At 57.8% G+C, this 16,777-nt stretch overlaps 1 protein-coding gene across 10 annotated transcripts in view; it reads right to left on the reverse strand.

Annotated features, from left to right (window-relative positions):
• ADGRB2 (adhesion G protein-coupled receptor B2) overlaps nt 1–15,400 on the reverse strand; it is a 42,175-nt gene extending 26,775 nt beyond the window's left edge. For 8 of the 10 annotated variants that reach the window (XM_029081224.2, XM_029081226.2, XM_029081222.2 and 5 more), the window contains exons 1-2: nt 14,905–15,400; nt 4,750–5,566 (exon numbers count right to left, since the gene is read on the reverse strand). In XM_029081224.2, coding sequence (XP_028937057.1) covers nt 4,750–5,551 — 802 coding nt within the window. In that variant the 5' untranslated portion in view covers nt 5,552–5,566; nt 14,905–15,400. Of the gene's footprint in view, nt 1–4,749; nt 5,567–13,839; nt 13,918–14,904 lie in introns of those variants that run through there. The other 2 variants (XM_029081227.2, XM_029081219.2) reach the window with 2 other exon arrangements.
• Between the last annotated feature and the right edge of the window lie 1,377 nt (nt 15,401–16,777).

The following is a 16,777-nucleotide window of genomic DNA, read 5'->3' on the forward strand; positions in this document are numbered from 1 at the left end:
AACAAAGCAGAAAAAAACACCTCCCCAAGTGGGTGAGCGGCCTAGAGTATTCGTTACCACAGGAAGCTGTGGAAGCAGAAAATACCAGCAGGTTCAAGAGGGGCTTTGGATCAGTTCATCAATCCAATAATCATTAATATTTATTGAGCACTTACTGTGCAGAGCACTGAAATAAGTGCTTGGGAGAATACAATACACTAGAGTTGGTAGATGTGATCCCAGCCCATGAGGGGCTTACAGTCTACAGGGGAAGACAATATACATTAAAATAAATTACAGAAGAAGACAGTAAAGTATAAGAGTTCATGATCAAGTGGCCCCTAATGGGTTACTAGGAAGTTAAAGAGATGCAGGGAAAAGTTAGAGATTTTGCTGGTCTATCCATGACATTCCTTCAACATCCTGTTACCCTGGAGACAGAATTCAGGACTGGTGGGACCCCTGGACTGACTGGGCATTGGCAGAGTGGAGTATGCAATCTTACTCCTTTATGATTTCTGAACATCATTTTGTAGCTCTCCCAGAATGCTTCTCTTCTGTGCCATCAAGGACCAAACTGGGGGTCCCAGAGAAAGACTGGCTAAGGCAATTGGTCAATGCCAGGGACATCAGGCACCCCCCACTGACCCACTGTTTGGGAGCAGAACCCTCACTGCAGTCCCCCTCCAACATGTCTTGGCTCTAAAACTCACCAACTTCTGCTTCCGGCTCCATCACTCCCAGCAGGTCCCCTGGCACTGCTCCTTGGCTGGCATCATGCCCAGGCAGTGCCCGTCTGTGTGGGCCCAGCCTTCCTCCCCCACCATTCTCCAGGCCATAGGGAAAGCCAGACAGGAAACCTGCTGCTCTGGGCGGGAGCTAAACTGGGGATTGAAGAGCTTATGCCCCACACTCCTTGCCCATCCTGCTGCTCCCAGAAATTATGCACGGTGTGGTGCCCGCCCGTGAAGAAGAGAGAAAGAGGGAATAATAAAATAACATGATATATGGCGGCACTTTCTCCAGTTATGTTCAACAAAGAAGCGGAATTCAATTTCCTCCTGAAGGCACTAAATCCCCTGCCATGGGCTCTCCTGGGTCTCCCAGACGGGAAAAGTCGTCCATAATCTGCCCAACTTCCTCTGCTTCCTGACTTCCTGGTTTGGCCAGAACCCTGAAGCCATTAAACTGGCATCCTAATGGCTTCATCACTGGCCCCGGCTCACTCCATCCCAGGCTATGACGCCTGGAACCCCAGGGGCAGGTGGCAGGGGATCTCAAGGGAGGAAAGAAAAAGAACCTTAATATCTTCCAATCAGTGGGTCTTTCAAGCCCAGTACAGAAGCCTGGGTACTGCTGGACCTGTACCATAGTGGCCCTGGGAGAAGGGGCACAGACCGTAAATTGGAACCCAAGTGTCCTGGCTCCCGGCATCCTCTCTGACACTCCATGTTTGCCTGGGGTGGAAACGTTTGCCCCCCACTAGCCCACCCCATTCTTTCTTGTTCCAGCACCCACAGACTCTACAGGTAGGCCCTCAAATCATGTCCAAGATAGCCTAGATGGGGGCTGGAGTCGCCTTTGTCTTGTCTAGCTGCTGGGTCCAGGGCGAAGAAGCTTGATGCCAGCTAATTGTCTCCATCTATGCCCCCCACCTCATAGTGTCCCTCTTGTTTGCCCAGTACAGCCTCCTTTTAATGGCTTTTGGAAGAAGGGGAGCAGTTGTCATGGCAATGAAGCCTCCCCTGGCTGAGAGCCTATGAGCAAGGCCCTATGAGGACAACTGTGAGAGGATGCCGGGAGGTGGCAACCTTTTGCTGGGGACCGCCTTGGGGCAGGACTGAGGTGTTTGTCCAGGCCCAGGACTCAGAGCCATGGCCCAGCATAGACCATTGGCCTGCTCGATTCCATCCCAAATACTGCTCCCTGTAACCCCATCTCCCTGACCATCTGCCCCAGAAATGCCAGCAGGCTGCTTCTGCCAGCTCAACCTGGGAGAGTGCCCAGCCAAGCCTGGCCATCAAGGATTCCTCTTTGAGAACATCAGGGGCTTAGACTTAGGCAAGGAGCACTAACCCTTTTCTTGGCCAGGAAGTGTCCATTTCTACCTGGATGCCAAAACCCTCAGCTAAAACCTTGGCCACCCAAGCCCTGGCTCACCCCAGCCCCGGTTCCCAGTTGACCCTTGCCCTCAAGGACTATGGGCAGAAGGCTGGAAATCTCAACAGCAAAGAATCGGCAAAGGAGACCTTTCTAGCAGCAGGCCCTCCACTCTGACAAGGGATACGTGAGAGTCAGAAGGAACAGGGTTCTAATCCTGTCTTTGCCACTTGTCTGCTGTGTGACCTTAGGCAAGTCACAACTTCTCTGGGCCTCAATTACCTCATCTGTAAAATGGGGATTAAGACTGGGAGCCCCATATGGCACAGGGACTGTGTCCAACCTGATTTGTTTATATCCACCCCAGCATTTAGTACAGTGGCTGGCATATAGTAAGTGTTTGACAAATGCCATTATTATTATTATGATTATGGAACCCAGGGGCCTGGGATCCCACCCTCTGACCCTACAGGCCCTGTCCCTCACCCTAGGACACACCTTACCCTCTGCCTATGCTGCCTAATGCTGTCCTGACTTCATCACCCAAGGACAGGGTCTTGCTGCTCCTAAGTGTGAGAAATGTGTCTGGATTAGTGGAGAAGGAACAAAAAGTTTCCCAATTCCCACACAGCTCATCCTTAAATTCCAAAGAGCCCCTCACCCCCCAGCCTATTAATTCCCAAAAGACCAGTTCATGTTGGAAGTTAGGAAGACAGTATGGTCTAGTGGAAAGAGAGTCAGAAGACCTGGTTTATAGTCCCTACTCCACTACTTGCCTGCTGTTTCCTCATAACTTCACTATGCCCCTGTTTTCTCATCTGTAAAATGGGGATTTAAATAACCCTTCTCCCTCCCCCTTAGAGTATGAGCTCTGTGTGGGACAGGAACTGTGTCTGATCTGATTGTATTGTTTCTACCACAGGGCTCGGCACAGAGTAAGCTCTTATATTCCACAATTACCATTATTACCATTGTTTAATCTATCCCAGCCCTAAGCATGTTGTGTTGGCAAACTCAGTGCTTTATGCACAGTAAGTGCTCCATAAATACAATTGATTGACTGATCTGTTATTATTATTTACACCCACTTAAGGCAGCATGGAAAATTTGAAAGCTTCAAGGAGCTCCCTTCTCAGATACTGCCCCAAGCTCTTTAGTGCCGGGGGAATCGGAAAGATCTGGCCTGCCGAGGACCACCCCTCCTCCGGAGAGGGCTCTGCCTGCCCTGGTTCATGGCTGGCCCGGTCAGTTTAAGGTTGGGGTACTGCAGCAACTCCCCCCACTGCCTCTCCCAATAGGTCTCGGCTCTCGGAGACTTCACCTGGGGGGCCCAAATTTGGGGAGTTGGGAGGGAGTGGGAATCAGCAAAAACTTAGCAGGAAGAGAGCTGTGTCTCCTGAATCAGCAGAAAAGAGACGCAGCATGGCCTAGTGGATAGAACACAGGCCTGGGAGTCAGAAAGAGCCAATTCCAGGGCCACCACTTGTCTGCTGCATGACCTTGGGCAAGTCACTTCACTTCTCTGGGCCTCAATTACCTCATCTGTAAAATGGGGATTAAGAGTGTGAGCCCCATGTGGGACACGGACTGTGTCCAATCTGATTAGCTTGTATTTAACCCAGCGCTTAGTACAGGACCTGGCACATAGTAAGCGCTTATATTATTAGAAAATACCGTTTTTTTAAAAGTCACTCATACGCTGAGAAAGCAGGGTCCAGAAGGTGTGGGACTTGGGGTCCAGGAGAGGCAGGTCCCACAGCATGGTCAATCCTGCTCGAGTCCCTGTCTCTAGCAGCAGGCAGTGGTCGGAGCTGGAAATCCAGCTCTCCGGGCCTCTGCAACCATGTTGACCCACCTCCTACCTCTCAATCCATCAGTGGTATGTACTATCTGCTGTGTGCACAGCACTGTAGTAAGCACTTGGGAGAATATAACAGAGTTAGTAGACGTGATACCTGCCCTGAAGGAGTTCACAATCTAGCAGGGAAGATAGACACATAAATAAATTACAGGTAGGGGGAAGCAACAGCATTCAACTCTGTTATGCTGTACTCTCCCATATGCTTAGTACAGTGCTCTGCACACAGGAAGCAGTCAATAAATATGATCAATCGACTAATCATTCAAAGATATGTACCTAAGTGCTGCAGTGGGGGGAGATGGGCTAGCGAAGTGCTTACTTAGAGGGTATAGACAAAAGTGCATAGGTAATGCAAGAGAGGGGAAGAATAGGGTGGAGAGATGAGTGGTCAGAGGAGGCTTCCTGGAGGAGATTCGATTTAGTAGGGCTTTAAAGATGGGGAGGGGAGGGGAGGGAGCTCCAAGCAAAAGGGAGGGTGAGAGCGAGGACCCCATGGCAAGAGAGCAGCCCCTCCTCTCTCTGTCCTGCCCTCTGTGAGCCTCATTTCCCCAACCTCCGAACCTACTATTACGGTTTCCTTCAGCTCTCTGGGATGAGCATCCACCCAAGGGGGAGGACAACAGGATCAAAGCTGGCACCACGGGCTCCATTCAGGCCCCAGCCCTGGCTATCAAGTAGGTGGCACAGAAGTTAAAGAGGTAGAGGGGTGGAATGAGAACCTTCACCCCCATTTGGGTCCCTTGGCCTCAAATCCCCTGCCGGGGGTCACCCCTGCAGCTCCCCACCCCTCTGCCCCCTCCAGGACTCACCGTATTTCATCTCAGGTGGGAACAGGTCATTACTGTTGCCCGAGTGCAGGTCCGTCTCTCCAGCGGCCAGCGGGGGCACCAAGGCATTGGACAACGTGTGGTTGTGGGGCGGGGCGGAGGGGGTCGGGGTCAGGGTCGTGGGCGGGGGCCGCTGGGGCGGCTCCTCCTCGCCCTGGCAGCTGCAGCCGGGCTGGGCCAGGGCGCATCCCCGGGCGGCCAGGTGACCGCACTCCTCTACCCAGCGGCACAGCACGGCGCAGCTGAACTGGCTCGAGTTGTTGTTGTTGATGAGTAGCACCTCGACGAAACGGAACTGGAGGGCGGCGGGGGCCAGGAGCCTCGGGGCCTCGGACGGCTCGGCCGACAGGCAGAGCTGCACAAAGTTCTTGTCGAAGTGCAGGAAGGTGAAGGGGCTGCGGGGGCGGCACAGCTCCAGCCCGCCGCCCTCTTCCCGCGGCCACTCTCCGTCCTCTTCCTCCTCCTCCTCCTCCTCGTCCCTCGAGCGGCTGCACGTGAAGTTGGCCAGGTAGTGATCCAGGGGCAGGACCATAGGCGCGAAGTGGGCGCACACTTGCTCCTCACGGTTAAAGCGCAGGTAGAGGGAGTACTTGGTGGGGTCGGGGTTCTCCAGGGTCCAGGAGCAGCCCGAGGCGATGGTGGGGAACAGATCCTGCAGCGAGAAGGAGCCGTAAAGGACGCCCGAGGCCAGAGCGGAGCAGGCGCTGGGAGCGGGGTCAAAGGCAGACGTCAGCCACAGTAACGACGGTATCACAGACAGTAAGAGGGGACAGGCAGGGTTCATCCTACGTCATTGGCCCTGGAAGAGAGGTGGGAGACGTCACAGGCGAACGGGACACGATCTCCTCCCTCCCCCCGGATCCCGCCCCTCACGAGAGTCAAGGCCTGGCTCAATCCAAGCCCGGCTGTGTAACCTCTGCCAAGTCGCATCACCTCTCTAGGCCTCCGTTGAAGGTTCGGGAGAATAAATCCTCCCGTTCCTCACCACGGGGCTCAGAGAGGGGACTGGGTGTTGGAAAGAGAGAGGTCGTAGAGACTTCAAGGACCTGAACAACCTCCCAAGCCTCATATCCGCTCGCCTCCTTCCCCCAATCAAATTCTCCCCTGGCCCCCTCACTAGCCCCTTTCCAAAGCCCTGAAAATTAGAAAAATAATTGTAATATTTGGGTTTTGTTTGTGATGATGGTTTTTAAACCCTTGCTATTGGCCTGGCACAGTACTAAGCGGTGGGGCGGATACCGGCTAATTAGGTTGGACACCGTCCATCTTCCACATGGGGCTCCTAGTCTTAATCCCCATTTTACAGATGAGGTAACTTGAGGTACGGAGAAGTTAAAGTGACTTGCCAAGGTTAAACGTTTACTATGTGCCAAGCCCTGAACTAAGCGCTGGGCTAGATACAAGATGCCAGGTCTAGCACAGTCCCTGGCCCTCACGGGGCTCACGGAATAAGTAGGAGGAAGAACAGGTATTTAATCATCATCATTTTACAGATGAGGAACCTGTGGCACAAAGACATTAAGGTCACAAGCAAGTCACACAGCAAGCCTCTGGCACAGCTGGGACTAGAACAGGTCTTCTGACTCCCAGTCCTGTGCTCTTTCCACCAGGTCCTCTGCCTCTCATCCATCCCTTCCTTCTTCCCAAGCACACTGTGCAGTCTTCCCTGAGGCCTCTCCCCCAGCAGCCCTTGAGCCCACTCTCCCCATCTCCTCCCTCCCCCTGCAAGGTGTTTGGTCTTGTCTCCCCCTTGAGTTATACGTGCCCAGGCCAAGGGTGGTGTCTTCTCTACCCTGTTGGTGTAGTGCTTCTGCAGTGCTGACCAGTTTGCCTGCAGCCCAAGCTGGTCAATTAGGCGATGAAAATAACTGTGGTATTTGTTGAGCTCTTATTATGAGCCAAATCCTGTATTAAGCGCTGGGGTAGATACAATACAGGCAAGTGGTTGCAGTACCCCTTGCACATGGGGCTCACAATCTAAGTAGAAGAACCAGTATTTAATTCCGATTTTACAGATGAAGAAACTGAGGCACAGAAAAATGAAGTGACTTGCCTGAATTGACACAGAAGGCAATGGCAGAACCGGGATTCAAACCCAGGTCTCTTGACTCCCAGTCTTATGCTTTTTCCACTAGGCCACACTACTTACTATCTTCTCCTTTGCCCCAGTCATCCCAGCAGTGTTGCAGAAGACAATGGGTTCTGGGTGATGGGAGGGGATGCCTCATCTATCTAAAGGGGTGAAGGTAGGAACAGAGCTGTTCAGTGTTCAAATCCCATCCCTGCACCAAGCAGTGGCAATGGAGCTGCAGGGTCGGGGAGATGAGGGCCAAGGCTCCCAGGGGATCCCTCTTTCTCCCTTCCTCTCCTGGCTGCCTGGTCCCCCTTGCTGCTGGACCCAAGCAAGGTGCGGGCAGCGAGAGGCCCCGCTAAGGCCTGCCTCTTCCTGGGCTCTGGCAAGTGGACAGGAGGGCGTCCCAGCTGGTAGAAAATTAATCCACCTGCCAACATCTCATCATAAATGCCATTTGTTATGGGCTCCTCTGGCCCCTGTCAGGATGTGTTCGACCTGGGAACGCCCCCGCCTCCATCTCCGAGGATTTGGCTTCCCAGGTTCCACAGCCAGAAGACCAGATATTGGGGTAGGTTCACCGGAGATGCCATGATGGGTAGCCTCTCCCTGGGGGAGAGCAGAACGCTGGTCCTAGAACACCCCTCCCCCGCCCCACCCCACCCTCCGGGGGGTTCAGCAGAGCGAGCTGCTTCTCCTACGCAGAGCTAGAGGAACAATCTGACTAGCACATTTCTATCTGTATTGACCCTTCTTCCCACCAACCCACCACCCCCACTGCTCCTCCCACTCCTCAAGAAATAACATAGCTCCTGGACTTTAAGATCTCTGGAAAGGGAACTTCACCGCCTCACCTGGTCATATGCTTGGTCAAGAGTTGAAACACTTTTCCTGCTGGAAAAGGCCTCCAATCTACCCTCCATCCCTCACACTGGTCATTCTCTCTGGTCCAGATCTCGGCGGTGATGTCTGACAGCTCAAGACAGGCTTGAGTCCCCTCCTTCTGGCTAGCCAAGCTCTTGTTTGTGCGATGCTCTGACCGGTCCAGAGATAGTTAGGGAGAATTTCAACTATCTTGGGTGAAAGAGAGCTGCATTCCCCAGCCATGCTGCAGATGAGGGTCCTTTCCCCAAGGGATGGGGAAAAACCATCCCAGCCCCCCACCCGGATCCCCATCAGGGGTTGACCTGAGGCTGAACCCTACCAGTGAGAGTCTGGCCTCTGAACTTTCTTATTCAATTCAATGGTATTTACTAAGCGCTTTCTGTATGCAGAGTACTGTACTAAGCATGTGGGAGGTACAACATAACAATAAACAGACACATTCCCTGCCCACAATGAGCTTATAGTCTAGAGGGGCTTAAAATCTAGAAGGGGAAGAAAGGTGGTTCTGTCCAGAGGCAGAGGGATGGAAGACATGACTTCTGGAGGGCTCCTGGCCTAGAAGGAATCTCTGACCTCATCTCCTTGGAGATGCCTGTAGCTCCCTGGCGATGTGAGTGCTTCAAGAATAGGAACCAAGAGCTGCTTCTCCTGCTAACACAGATTCCAGCTGTCCATGGGGGCTCAGTCAGACACCCACACTTCCTTACTCCCCCAGGTCCCAAACCCTGCTCCTTCTCCCAGTGCCACTTTCCGTCCCCTGGCCCTACTTCCTCTACCCACCACCAGCCCACCTGGACACTGGCTGAGAAACAAAGCCTCTGCCACCCGGCTGTCTCCATGACTCTTGGGCAGACTGGCAGCCAGGGAGGGAGGTGTCCCCACCTCTGCCTCCTTCAACTCTGGATGAAAAGGAGTACATGCCTATGCTTGGCACATCTGCCAGGGTACTGCCTCCTGCCTCCTCCACTCCCTGGGGTCCCCTCCCACTCCCAGCCCCTCTCCACTCAAGCCAAAGATGGGGCCCAGGTAGGGGGGAACCAAGACTCCTCCAATTTGCTCCATCCTAGAGCCAAAAGGCAGAGCTGAGTCTGAAAGGTGAAGCCAGGGACTCGGGGTGACCCCAGATTGGGCATGACTGATTTTGGAGAAGAGAGAGTTGAGGTCTCTGATGGGCCATTCTGTTGGGACAGGGCCAGCTGTGCTCCACTTCCATCAAGCATATAGGGCAGTTCTGCAGCGGGGTGGGTAGAGGTTAGCCTTCGAGTGGCATCTTGTTCTTCCTGAAGTGGAGAGTGGGACCTCCTGCCCTGGTTAGCTTCAGCGAGATCCTTGCCAGCTGGGGTGGAGTAAGGGGCCATCAAAGTGATTGAGAGGCTCTCTGGCGTGTCCAGTGCTCCCTGTCCAGAGTATGAGATGCTGTTGCACCATAGGGGCTGTAGATGCCCCTTCTCACATCATTGGAGGGGTCCACGGCTCCCACCAGCTGGGGGATAGCAACTCCAGACACCCCGCACCCCACCCAATCCATCCCTTCAACTCCTCTCCTTCCAACTATAGACCAGGAAATTCACCCTAAACTCCCCCAAGCTGTGTCCCCACCCCGAATCCTAAGAACTGTGCAGGTGCTCAGCAGTGCCCGGGGACAGGGGCAGAAGAGGAGAGAGAGACCCTTTAGGGAGAGGCGGCCAATCACACCAGAAAGAAGCCAGCTCCAGAGAGGAGCCTCCACCCGACGTACCAACATGGCATCTGCGATTTGTCCGCCTGTCACTCACAATCTGCTGCTGAAACCCTTCATTGTGCACGCAAGGTGCTTGCTGCCGCAGCTCATCCTGACCGCCACGGGCAGCTTCCCTGGAGACTACTGGCCCCGATGGCAACCGGGGATCTTCAGCCTCCCATCTCGCTGCCCGCCCACCTCTTGCAGACGCAGCGCCTTCTGTTGTGGACGGGGCAGATCCCCCACTCATCCCAGTGGGGAATAGAGACCTTGTGAGGGCCGGTCCCTGCATCCAGCAGTCCAGATAGTGGAGGGACTTAGGTAAAGAAGGGCTCCCCAGGCTCTCACCACCATTCAGTCTATTGTATTTATTGAGTGCTTACTGTGTGCAGAGTACCGTACTAAGGGCTTGGGAGAGTAGAGTACAACAACCTAACAGACACATTCCCTGCCCACAAAGAGAATCACACTCCATGTTGAATCTCCCCACACTGGCAGTGGTTGGGGGGTGGGGCAGGTGAAGAGCCCCAGGAGAAAATTCCAGAACCCCTGGCTTCCCCCCAAAGCCTGAGGGAGAAACTCCTGGGGGCAGTCCCGCTCCGTGTGGGCTGGGGTCTCCCCTGGCAGGTCCAGCTTTCAGCACAAGCTCCGACTCCCCTCAATGACACCATCACCTTCTCCTCTCTGTCCCAGTGCCCTCCCACCCCCATCCCCCGACTCTCATAGACAGGCCCCACTGCCCTGCCCGTTCCTGTCCATCTGGGTTTCTAAACTGAGATTGAGGTTCCCTAGCACTCCCGGGGATACTCTCTGAGCTAGCCCACAATTCCACCCTGGGCCTGAGTGAGCACAGCTGGGCAGATGCAGGTTGGGGAAAGAGATCTTGAAGTCCTGAGTGACCACGCCAAGCTGGAAGCCTCTCTCTGGGTAGGCCCTGGCCAGAGGCCCCTTCTCGGGGCTTCAGTCTTCACTGTCTGGGGAGGGGGCGGCAACCCGAGTCATGTCCTCTCACAGCTCTGGTCAGCTGGAGGGGAGTCATTCCCCACCCCCTGGCTGGGCCACCCCTGCTCTCCCAATCCCCAGTGTCTCTAGATCCACACTGGGCCACTGCCCAAGGGAGGGCCTGGCTGAGTGCTACATGCTCCCTGGGCAAGCTTGGGCCAACCACCGCCAGGAAACCGAGGACAGAAAGACAGGGCAACCGTCTTTGAAAAGTTGTCCTCTGGGCACCTCTCGTCCCAGCTGCTTTGGAGGGTGGGGGTGCTGAGGGGAACACAGGAGAGGGGATGAAAGATAGACTCCTGGGGAGAACTTGGGGAAGGGTTGGAGGAGAAGAGATGGGGAGAAAATAGTTACCCGGAGCCCTTCAGTGATCGGGGGGGGGCAGAGAAGGAGGGTCGGGGGTCCTGGCCCACCTTCCTTCAGTTGGTGGAGGAGCCGGGCTGAGGCCATCAGTGGAGGGCAAGGATTTTCTCTCCCTTAGGGGGGTGGGCGGACTCCGCCTGCCTGAGCCTCCCCAGGGGGATGGTAGGCAGCAGCCCCATTACCCAGCATGCTGTGGGGCTGTGTGAGTCAGTCACCCCGATCTCTCCATAACTTCACTGCAGCAGTTGCTACAGGAACCAGAAGTCTTTTGTTCTTCAATGTCAACCAGGCCTCCCCACAGGCGGGGGAGGTGAAAGGGGGAGGGGAAGAGGTTGACAGGGGAGGGGGTGGACCAATGTTGGGGGGGTGTCATGGCTGGGGTTTGCTGCCACTCCTTCCCCCTCCCCCCTCTTAGACATCACTCACTCCCATGACACTGTCCCCTCAGCCTCCCCTCTCAGTTTCCCTCCTACTCCTCCTAAGGCTTCTCCTTTCAGGTTTTGGTGGGACCTTGAGAGGGGAATTGTCCCCTTTCCCCATCCCTAATACCTGACTCTCCAGGCTTCCATCAGTTCATCAGGAACTACAGAGGGCTAGTAGAACTCAGGCCCTCAGAGCCCCTCATTTGGGAGAGATGAAGTGGGGAGGGGGCATCGGGGATAAGAGCCAGGAGGCAGAGAGCATAAGGCAAGTGTCAGCCCTATCCGGGCCCTCATGCCCACCTCTCTCCCCACCCCCAAGGGCTGTAATGGTACAGCCCAGAGTGTGTGGGGAGGGGAATGGGATAAGATCCAGATCCATCCCCAAAGATGGTCCCAGCCAACAACTACAGCCCGGGGCCAGGCACTCAGAAAGAGCAGATCTCTCCACCCACCCACCCCCTTCCTGCTTTCCACTCCAGCCATCTTTGTGCCAGGACTCACCCTGGCACCTTCTTCCCAGCCTCCGAACCAAGCTCTGCCAGCCATCCAGACCTCCTCCCCTCCCCCAGAGGAGGGAGAAAAGGCAGGAGAGCAGACTGGCTTCTCTGCCTCAGTTTCCCCCAGACACCAGAAGGGGCTAGGGAAGAGGCAGAGCGCCAGGCTTCCTGGTGCCAGGCTCGTGGGCTGTCACTCCCCGCTCCCCATCAGCTATCCTTCAGCCCCCAAATCCTGGAGGAAAGATTCTGAAACCATCTGGGAGGGTTTTTCTGTTTCCTTATAAAAGCAACTTTTGTCTCCTCTGACAGCCGCGATCTCACTCTCAATCTGGTTGGTGGTTAGAGACACCCCTCTCTCACTGCCCACGTTCAACCCCAGAACAGCACCCGCAGGCTGCCCCCCTTCCCGCCCCCTCAGCCTTACCACCCACCCCCGTCTGGCAAACAACTTGTCTCTTCTGAGTCCCATCCCAACGACCCACTTATTCTGTACAGCCTTCCCTTCCCCATCTCAGCCAGAGCCCGACACCCCTCCCTAGCTTCTCACCCTGTCACCCACCCTATCACCCACCCCACGCCTCAGAGCAGGGTAAGGGGAGGGGGCCCATTCTCTTCCGGCAGGTGTGGACTTCCAGGCACTAAAATCCCAGGCATACCCTCACTTCAGGCCCCACCAGACGAAGCAGTCAAACTTGGGCCCAAATGTCCAGAGAGGTCAAGCCCAAGGTCAAGAGGCAGGTCCAGAGCTGGAGCAGAGGGAAGATGGGGCGTCCCAGGCAGGCCACCCTGCAGCTGGGTGCAGTCTTCTGCCTCCGGGCCCACTGGCTCAGGCCCTGAGATCGGGGCAGGAGACAGATGCATTTTAGGAGATGGACTTGGGGGGAGGGGGGGCGGGGTCGAGACGGGCAGACCGACTCTGGGTGACGGACGCACAGCTCTGCCTCACTTGTCCAGACCTCCGCCCCACAGAAGGCAGCTCAGCTGGCCCTTCCATGGAATTGCTGTTCCAGCTTCCCTTTCTCAGTCCTCCTCCCCGGGCCCCAGTGGGGAGATGGGAAGGGGGCGTGTGCCCACGGGGGCTGGCCTCCTCCCCCAGGCTCTCCTCCTGGCAGGCGCTGCCACGCGGTAATTAATGTCCGGCCTGTGCCAATCGTGAAAGGCCACTCACAAGAGCTGGCAGCACTGGGCTTTCTTCCCCACCGCTACCTCATTCAGCCACTGTTAGTCCTGCTCTACAGCTCAGGGCCTGGGGCCGCCAGCCTGCTCTTCCATGCCTGGGACACTCTGTTCCCAGCCCCTACCTAGGGAACCTGGCTCGGGGGATCTGAGCGGTGTCTCCCCCATCGTCAGGACCCAGGGATCCACGGGGGCAGCTCCAGGGCTCCTCTGGACCAACTGGCACCGAGCCCGCCCCTGGGGGTTGGAGGAGTAGCTTCTCGAGGCCGGTCCAATCCAGTCTCCCTACCTAATCCCACACTGCCCAGCGTCCTACCAATCAGCCCCATTTCGCCCCTGCCAGCTGTGGCCCCAGCTGCCCTCGACCCAGATTCTATGGGGGGTGGAGGGGGGGGGGGGGAGAAAGGGGGAGGGAGTGGCACCGTGGAGGTTAAAATGAGCATTTTACAATGGGCATTCTCCTTGCCCCATGTCAGCACGGTGAAAGACTTAAGTCTTTTCTTCCTCCCGGAAGACCTACAGGCAGACAGACAGAAACACACACACGCTCACACAGTCACACCTGTTCCTTCCCAACCCTGCCCCCCCAATCATCACCATAGAGCCCCCTCCCCTGCGTTCCGGCTCCCCAAATACCATGGCCTCCATTCTCTGTGTGCCGGCCCCAGGAGCCCCTCCCAACCCTGCCCACCGCCACCCACAGGGATAGCTGCTCCAAGCCGCATGGGTGTGCCCACCCACCGTGTTCCATGTGCCCACCCCCCACGTGGTCCTCTCCAATCGGCCCAGCTGGTGCCAGCCCCCGCGGGGTGTTACCCACGCCGACCCCCACCCCCGCCTGCTTTCGCCGCCCCTACCGCGACCCGAGCCCTCCCACACCCACACAACCCCCCTTCGAATCAGTTTATCTCCCTGCCCCGGGCCCTTTTCCGATACCTGGACGGGCCCCTACCCGACCTGGGCCGGGTTGCCTGTGCCCGGCCACATGGCGGGGATATTTGTTGAGGATGAGAGCCCGGGGCGGCGGAGAGCATCATGCCAACCACATCGCGGGATGGCGGAGGAGAAGCGGCGGGGGGCATCTGTTCTCCGTGCTGCCTGCAGGCGGCGCCGGAGAGCAGCCTCGGAGGAAACCCAGGCAACCCAGCCGCCGGATAGCCAAGGCGGCTGGGCATCTCAATTGGCTTATGCCCACCTTCTCCTCCTCCTCCTCCTCTTTCTTTCCCTCCTCCTCCTCCTCCTCCTCCTCCTTCTCCTCCTCCTTCCCTCCTCCTCCTTTTCCTCTTCCTCCTCCTCCCCTTTCTCCTTCTCTCCAAAGTTCCCCGATCTGGCTCGGGGCCCAGGGCCCAGCGCGGGCTGGGCACCCCCTACGGCTCTGGTTCCCCAGACTGTGCTACCCACCAACTCTCGGAGCCCTCGGATTCTCCCCCCCTCCACGTCCCCGACCCCTTATTCCCGGAGCCTTCTCCGACTCTCCGCCCTGCGGCCCCTTGTGCCCAGGGGGCGGAAGGAACAGTGTGGGCCAGGGGCTGGGCAGGTCTGGCCCAGTGGGGGAGGCCGGTGCTCCCCCCCCCGCGGAGGAAGGCACCGCCAGGGGCGGTGGGGTAGGGGCACGGAGGGGCGGGGGAGGGAGGCGGAGGAAGAGGATGGAGGGACGGAGGGCCCCTGGTCCATGCGCCACGTTCCCGGCCCCCCACGCTGCAGTGCCCAGACACCAACTTCCAGGCTGGCAGTACCCCCTTCCCCCGCCAGCCCGCTCCCACCCCACCCCTCCCGCGGGAGGCCCGGCCGGCACAAAGGACCATCTATAATTGGGGCGGGGGGCGGGGGAGGGCTGGCACAGCCGGGGCCGAGGAGGAGGGGCGCCGGGGTTCCTCCTCGATTTCTCTCGGCTCCTCGTTCAGCTGCAGGGGGTCGGGGGAAGGAAACGGGGTACGGGAAAGAAAGGGGGGATCCCGATTTAACCGAGGGCAGAGGGGATCCTCGGCCCAGGACACTCACCTAATCGCGGCTAGCGGGACTTCGAGGTGGCGCAGGCGGAGACGTCCAGGCGACGGAACTTTGCCATTCCTGCCGTAGCGGGGAGGGGGGCGTCGGGGGCAAGGGGCGAGGGGCAGCGGAGAGCCCCGCCGGCGCAGAGGCGGCCCTCCAGAGGCTGCCCCGTCCCTCCAGTTGCAGAAGGAAATGCACAATTACCAATGCCCCCCCAAAAACGGAGGAGGGGGGGAATAGGGGGTTAAAAAAAAAAATTAAAAAAAATCCGCGGGCAACTAGTGCAGGCGGCCCTGCAAAAGACAGCGCTGGGGCTCCCGGTGCCGCCTGCGGCTGGTGGCGAGCCCAGACCCCGGAGCCGGTCTGCAGCAGGGCTGCATGTCTCTCCGGAAGACCCTCCTCGCCTTCCCCTCCGCTTACTGGCGGGCGGCTCGAGGCTCCGGGAGTTGCATGGTCGCCGCCGCCGTCCTGCTCGGGCTGCTCCTGGCTCTCCTGGCGGCGGCGGCGGCGGCGGCGGCGGCGGCGGCGGCTCCGGAGCCTCCTGCGGCTCCTTCTGCTGCGGAAGAGCCGCCGCCGCGGCGCTGGAGCTGGAGCCGGAGCCCGAGCCGGTCCTGGAGCCGGAGCCGGAGCTGGTCCTGGAGCGGGTGGAGGAGCGGGTGGTGGAGCGGGTGGGCGCTTGTGCTGCCGCCGCCGCCGCCGCTCTGGCACTTGCTGCATGCAGCTCGCGCCGGGGCTGTGTGACAGCGCCAGGCATGATGAGGCGGCTGCGCGGGGCCGGGGGAGGGGGCGGGCAGGAGGGGAGGGGAGGGGGGAAGGAGAGGAGGGAGAGGGAGGGAAGCGGCAGGGGACTGGGGGACACACGGGAAGGGAGCCCGCAGGGGAGCTGAGGGGTTTTGGGGGGCGTGGGTGGGGGGCGACCCGACCTCCCGGGCGTGAGAAGTTAGCCGGCCTCGACGGACCCGAGGGGGCGGGGGGGAGACGCGCCTCAGTTCTTAAGGGGGAGGCCGGAGCAGGGCCTGGGTAGGGGGGACAGGAGTGGAGAGGCCCTAGCAGGGGACTCAGGTGGAAGAAAAGGCCGAAGGAAGAAGATTCCCCGCTCTTCCTCCCCCCCACCCCCTTTTCCTGGTGCCTGGTCCTCACCGCAGGATTTAAGGTGACCCGGCCGGAGACGCCTCTTTAAGTGAAGTTGGGTGCTCGCTGCGCTCCCTCTCAGGGCCCTCCGAGGGATGACTGGGTCTGCGTGACTTCGGCCTATCGGCCTCCAATGTGCGTGGGGCAAGGAACGCGTGCAACGTACGTGTTCCGTGGGCCGCTGCCTCAGAGGAGGCCCCGTTCAGTGGTGCCTCCCCCGAGAGTGTGACCTAGTAATAGCTGTGCTATTTGCTAAGCGCGTATTATATGCCAAGCACTCTTCTAAGCTCTGGGGTAGATACAAGAGAATCAGGTTGGACACAATCCCTATCCCAAATGGGCCTCTTGGTCTAAGTAGGAGAGAGAACAGGGAGTAAATCTCCATTATAGAGATGAGGCAACTGAGGCACGGAGTAGTGAATTGATTCACCCAAAGTCACACAGTAGGAAAGTGGGGAAGCTGGGATTAGAACCCAGGTTCTCTGACTCCCAGCCCTGTGCTCCTTCCACTAGACTCTTGTCCGACCTGAAGGTCCAAACCTCCTAGAGCGATCCTGGAAGTTCCAAGCTATCTGGATTGGGAGACTGGGCCCCTGGGAGAGCAGCTGAGAGTCTCTGCTTCCCCAGCTCCTTCCCTTTCCCTTCGGTGCCATAGGTCAGACCCATTTCTCAGCCTGAGGGCAGGCAGATTGGTGGTGACCTGGGCGGCAGGCCACCAGGAACTCAGGCTAGGCCAGGCCCCCAGAGACCA

The sequence above is a fragment of the Ornithorhynchus anatinus genome, chromosome 16 (assembly GCF_004115215.2).
Source record: "Ornithorhynchus anatinus isolate Pmale09 chromosome 16, mOrnAna1.pri.v4, whole genome shotgun sequence".
NCBI lineage: Eukaryota > Metazoa > Chordata > Mammalia > Monotremata > Ornithorhynchidae > Ornithorhynchus > Ornithorhynchus anatinus.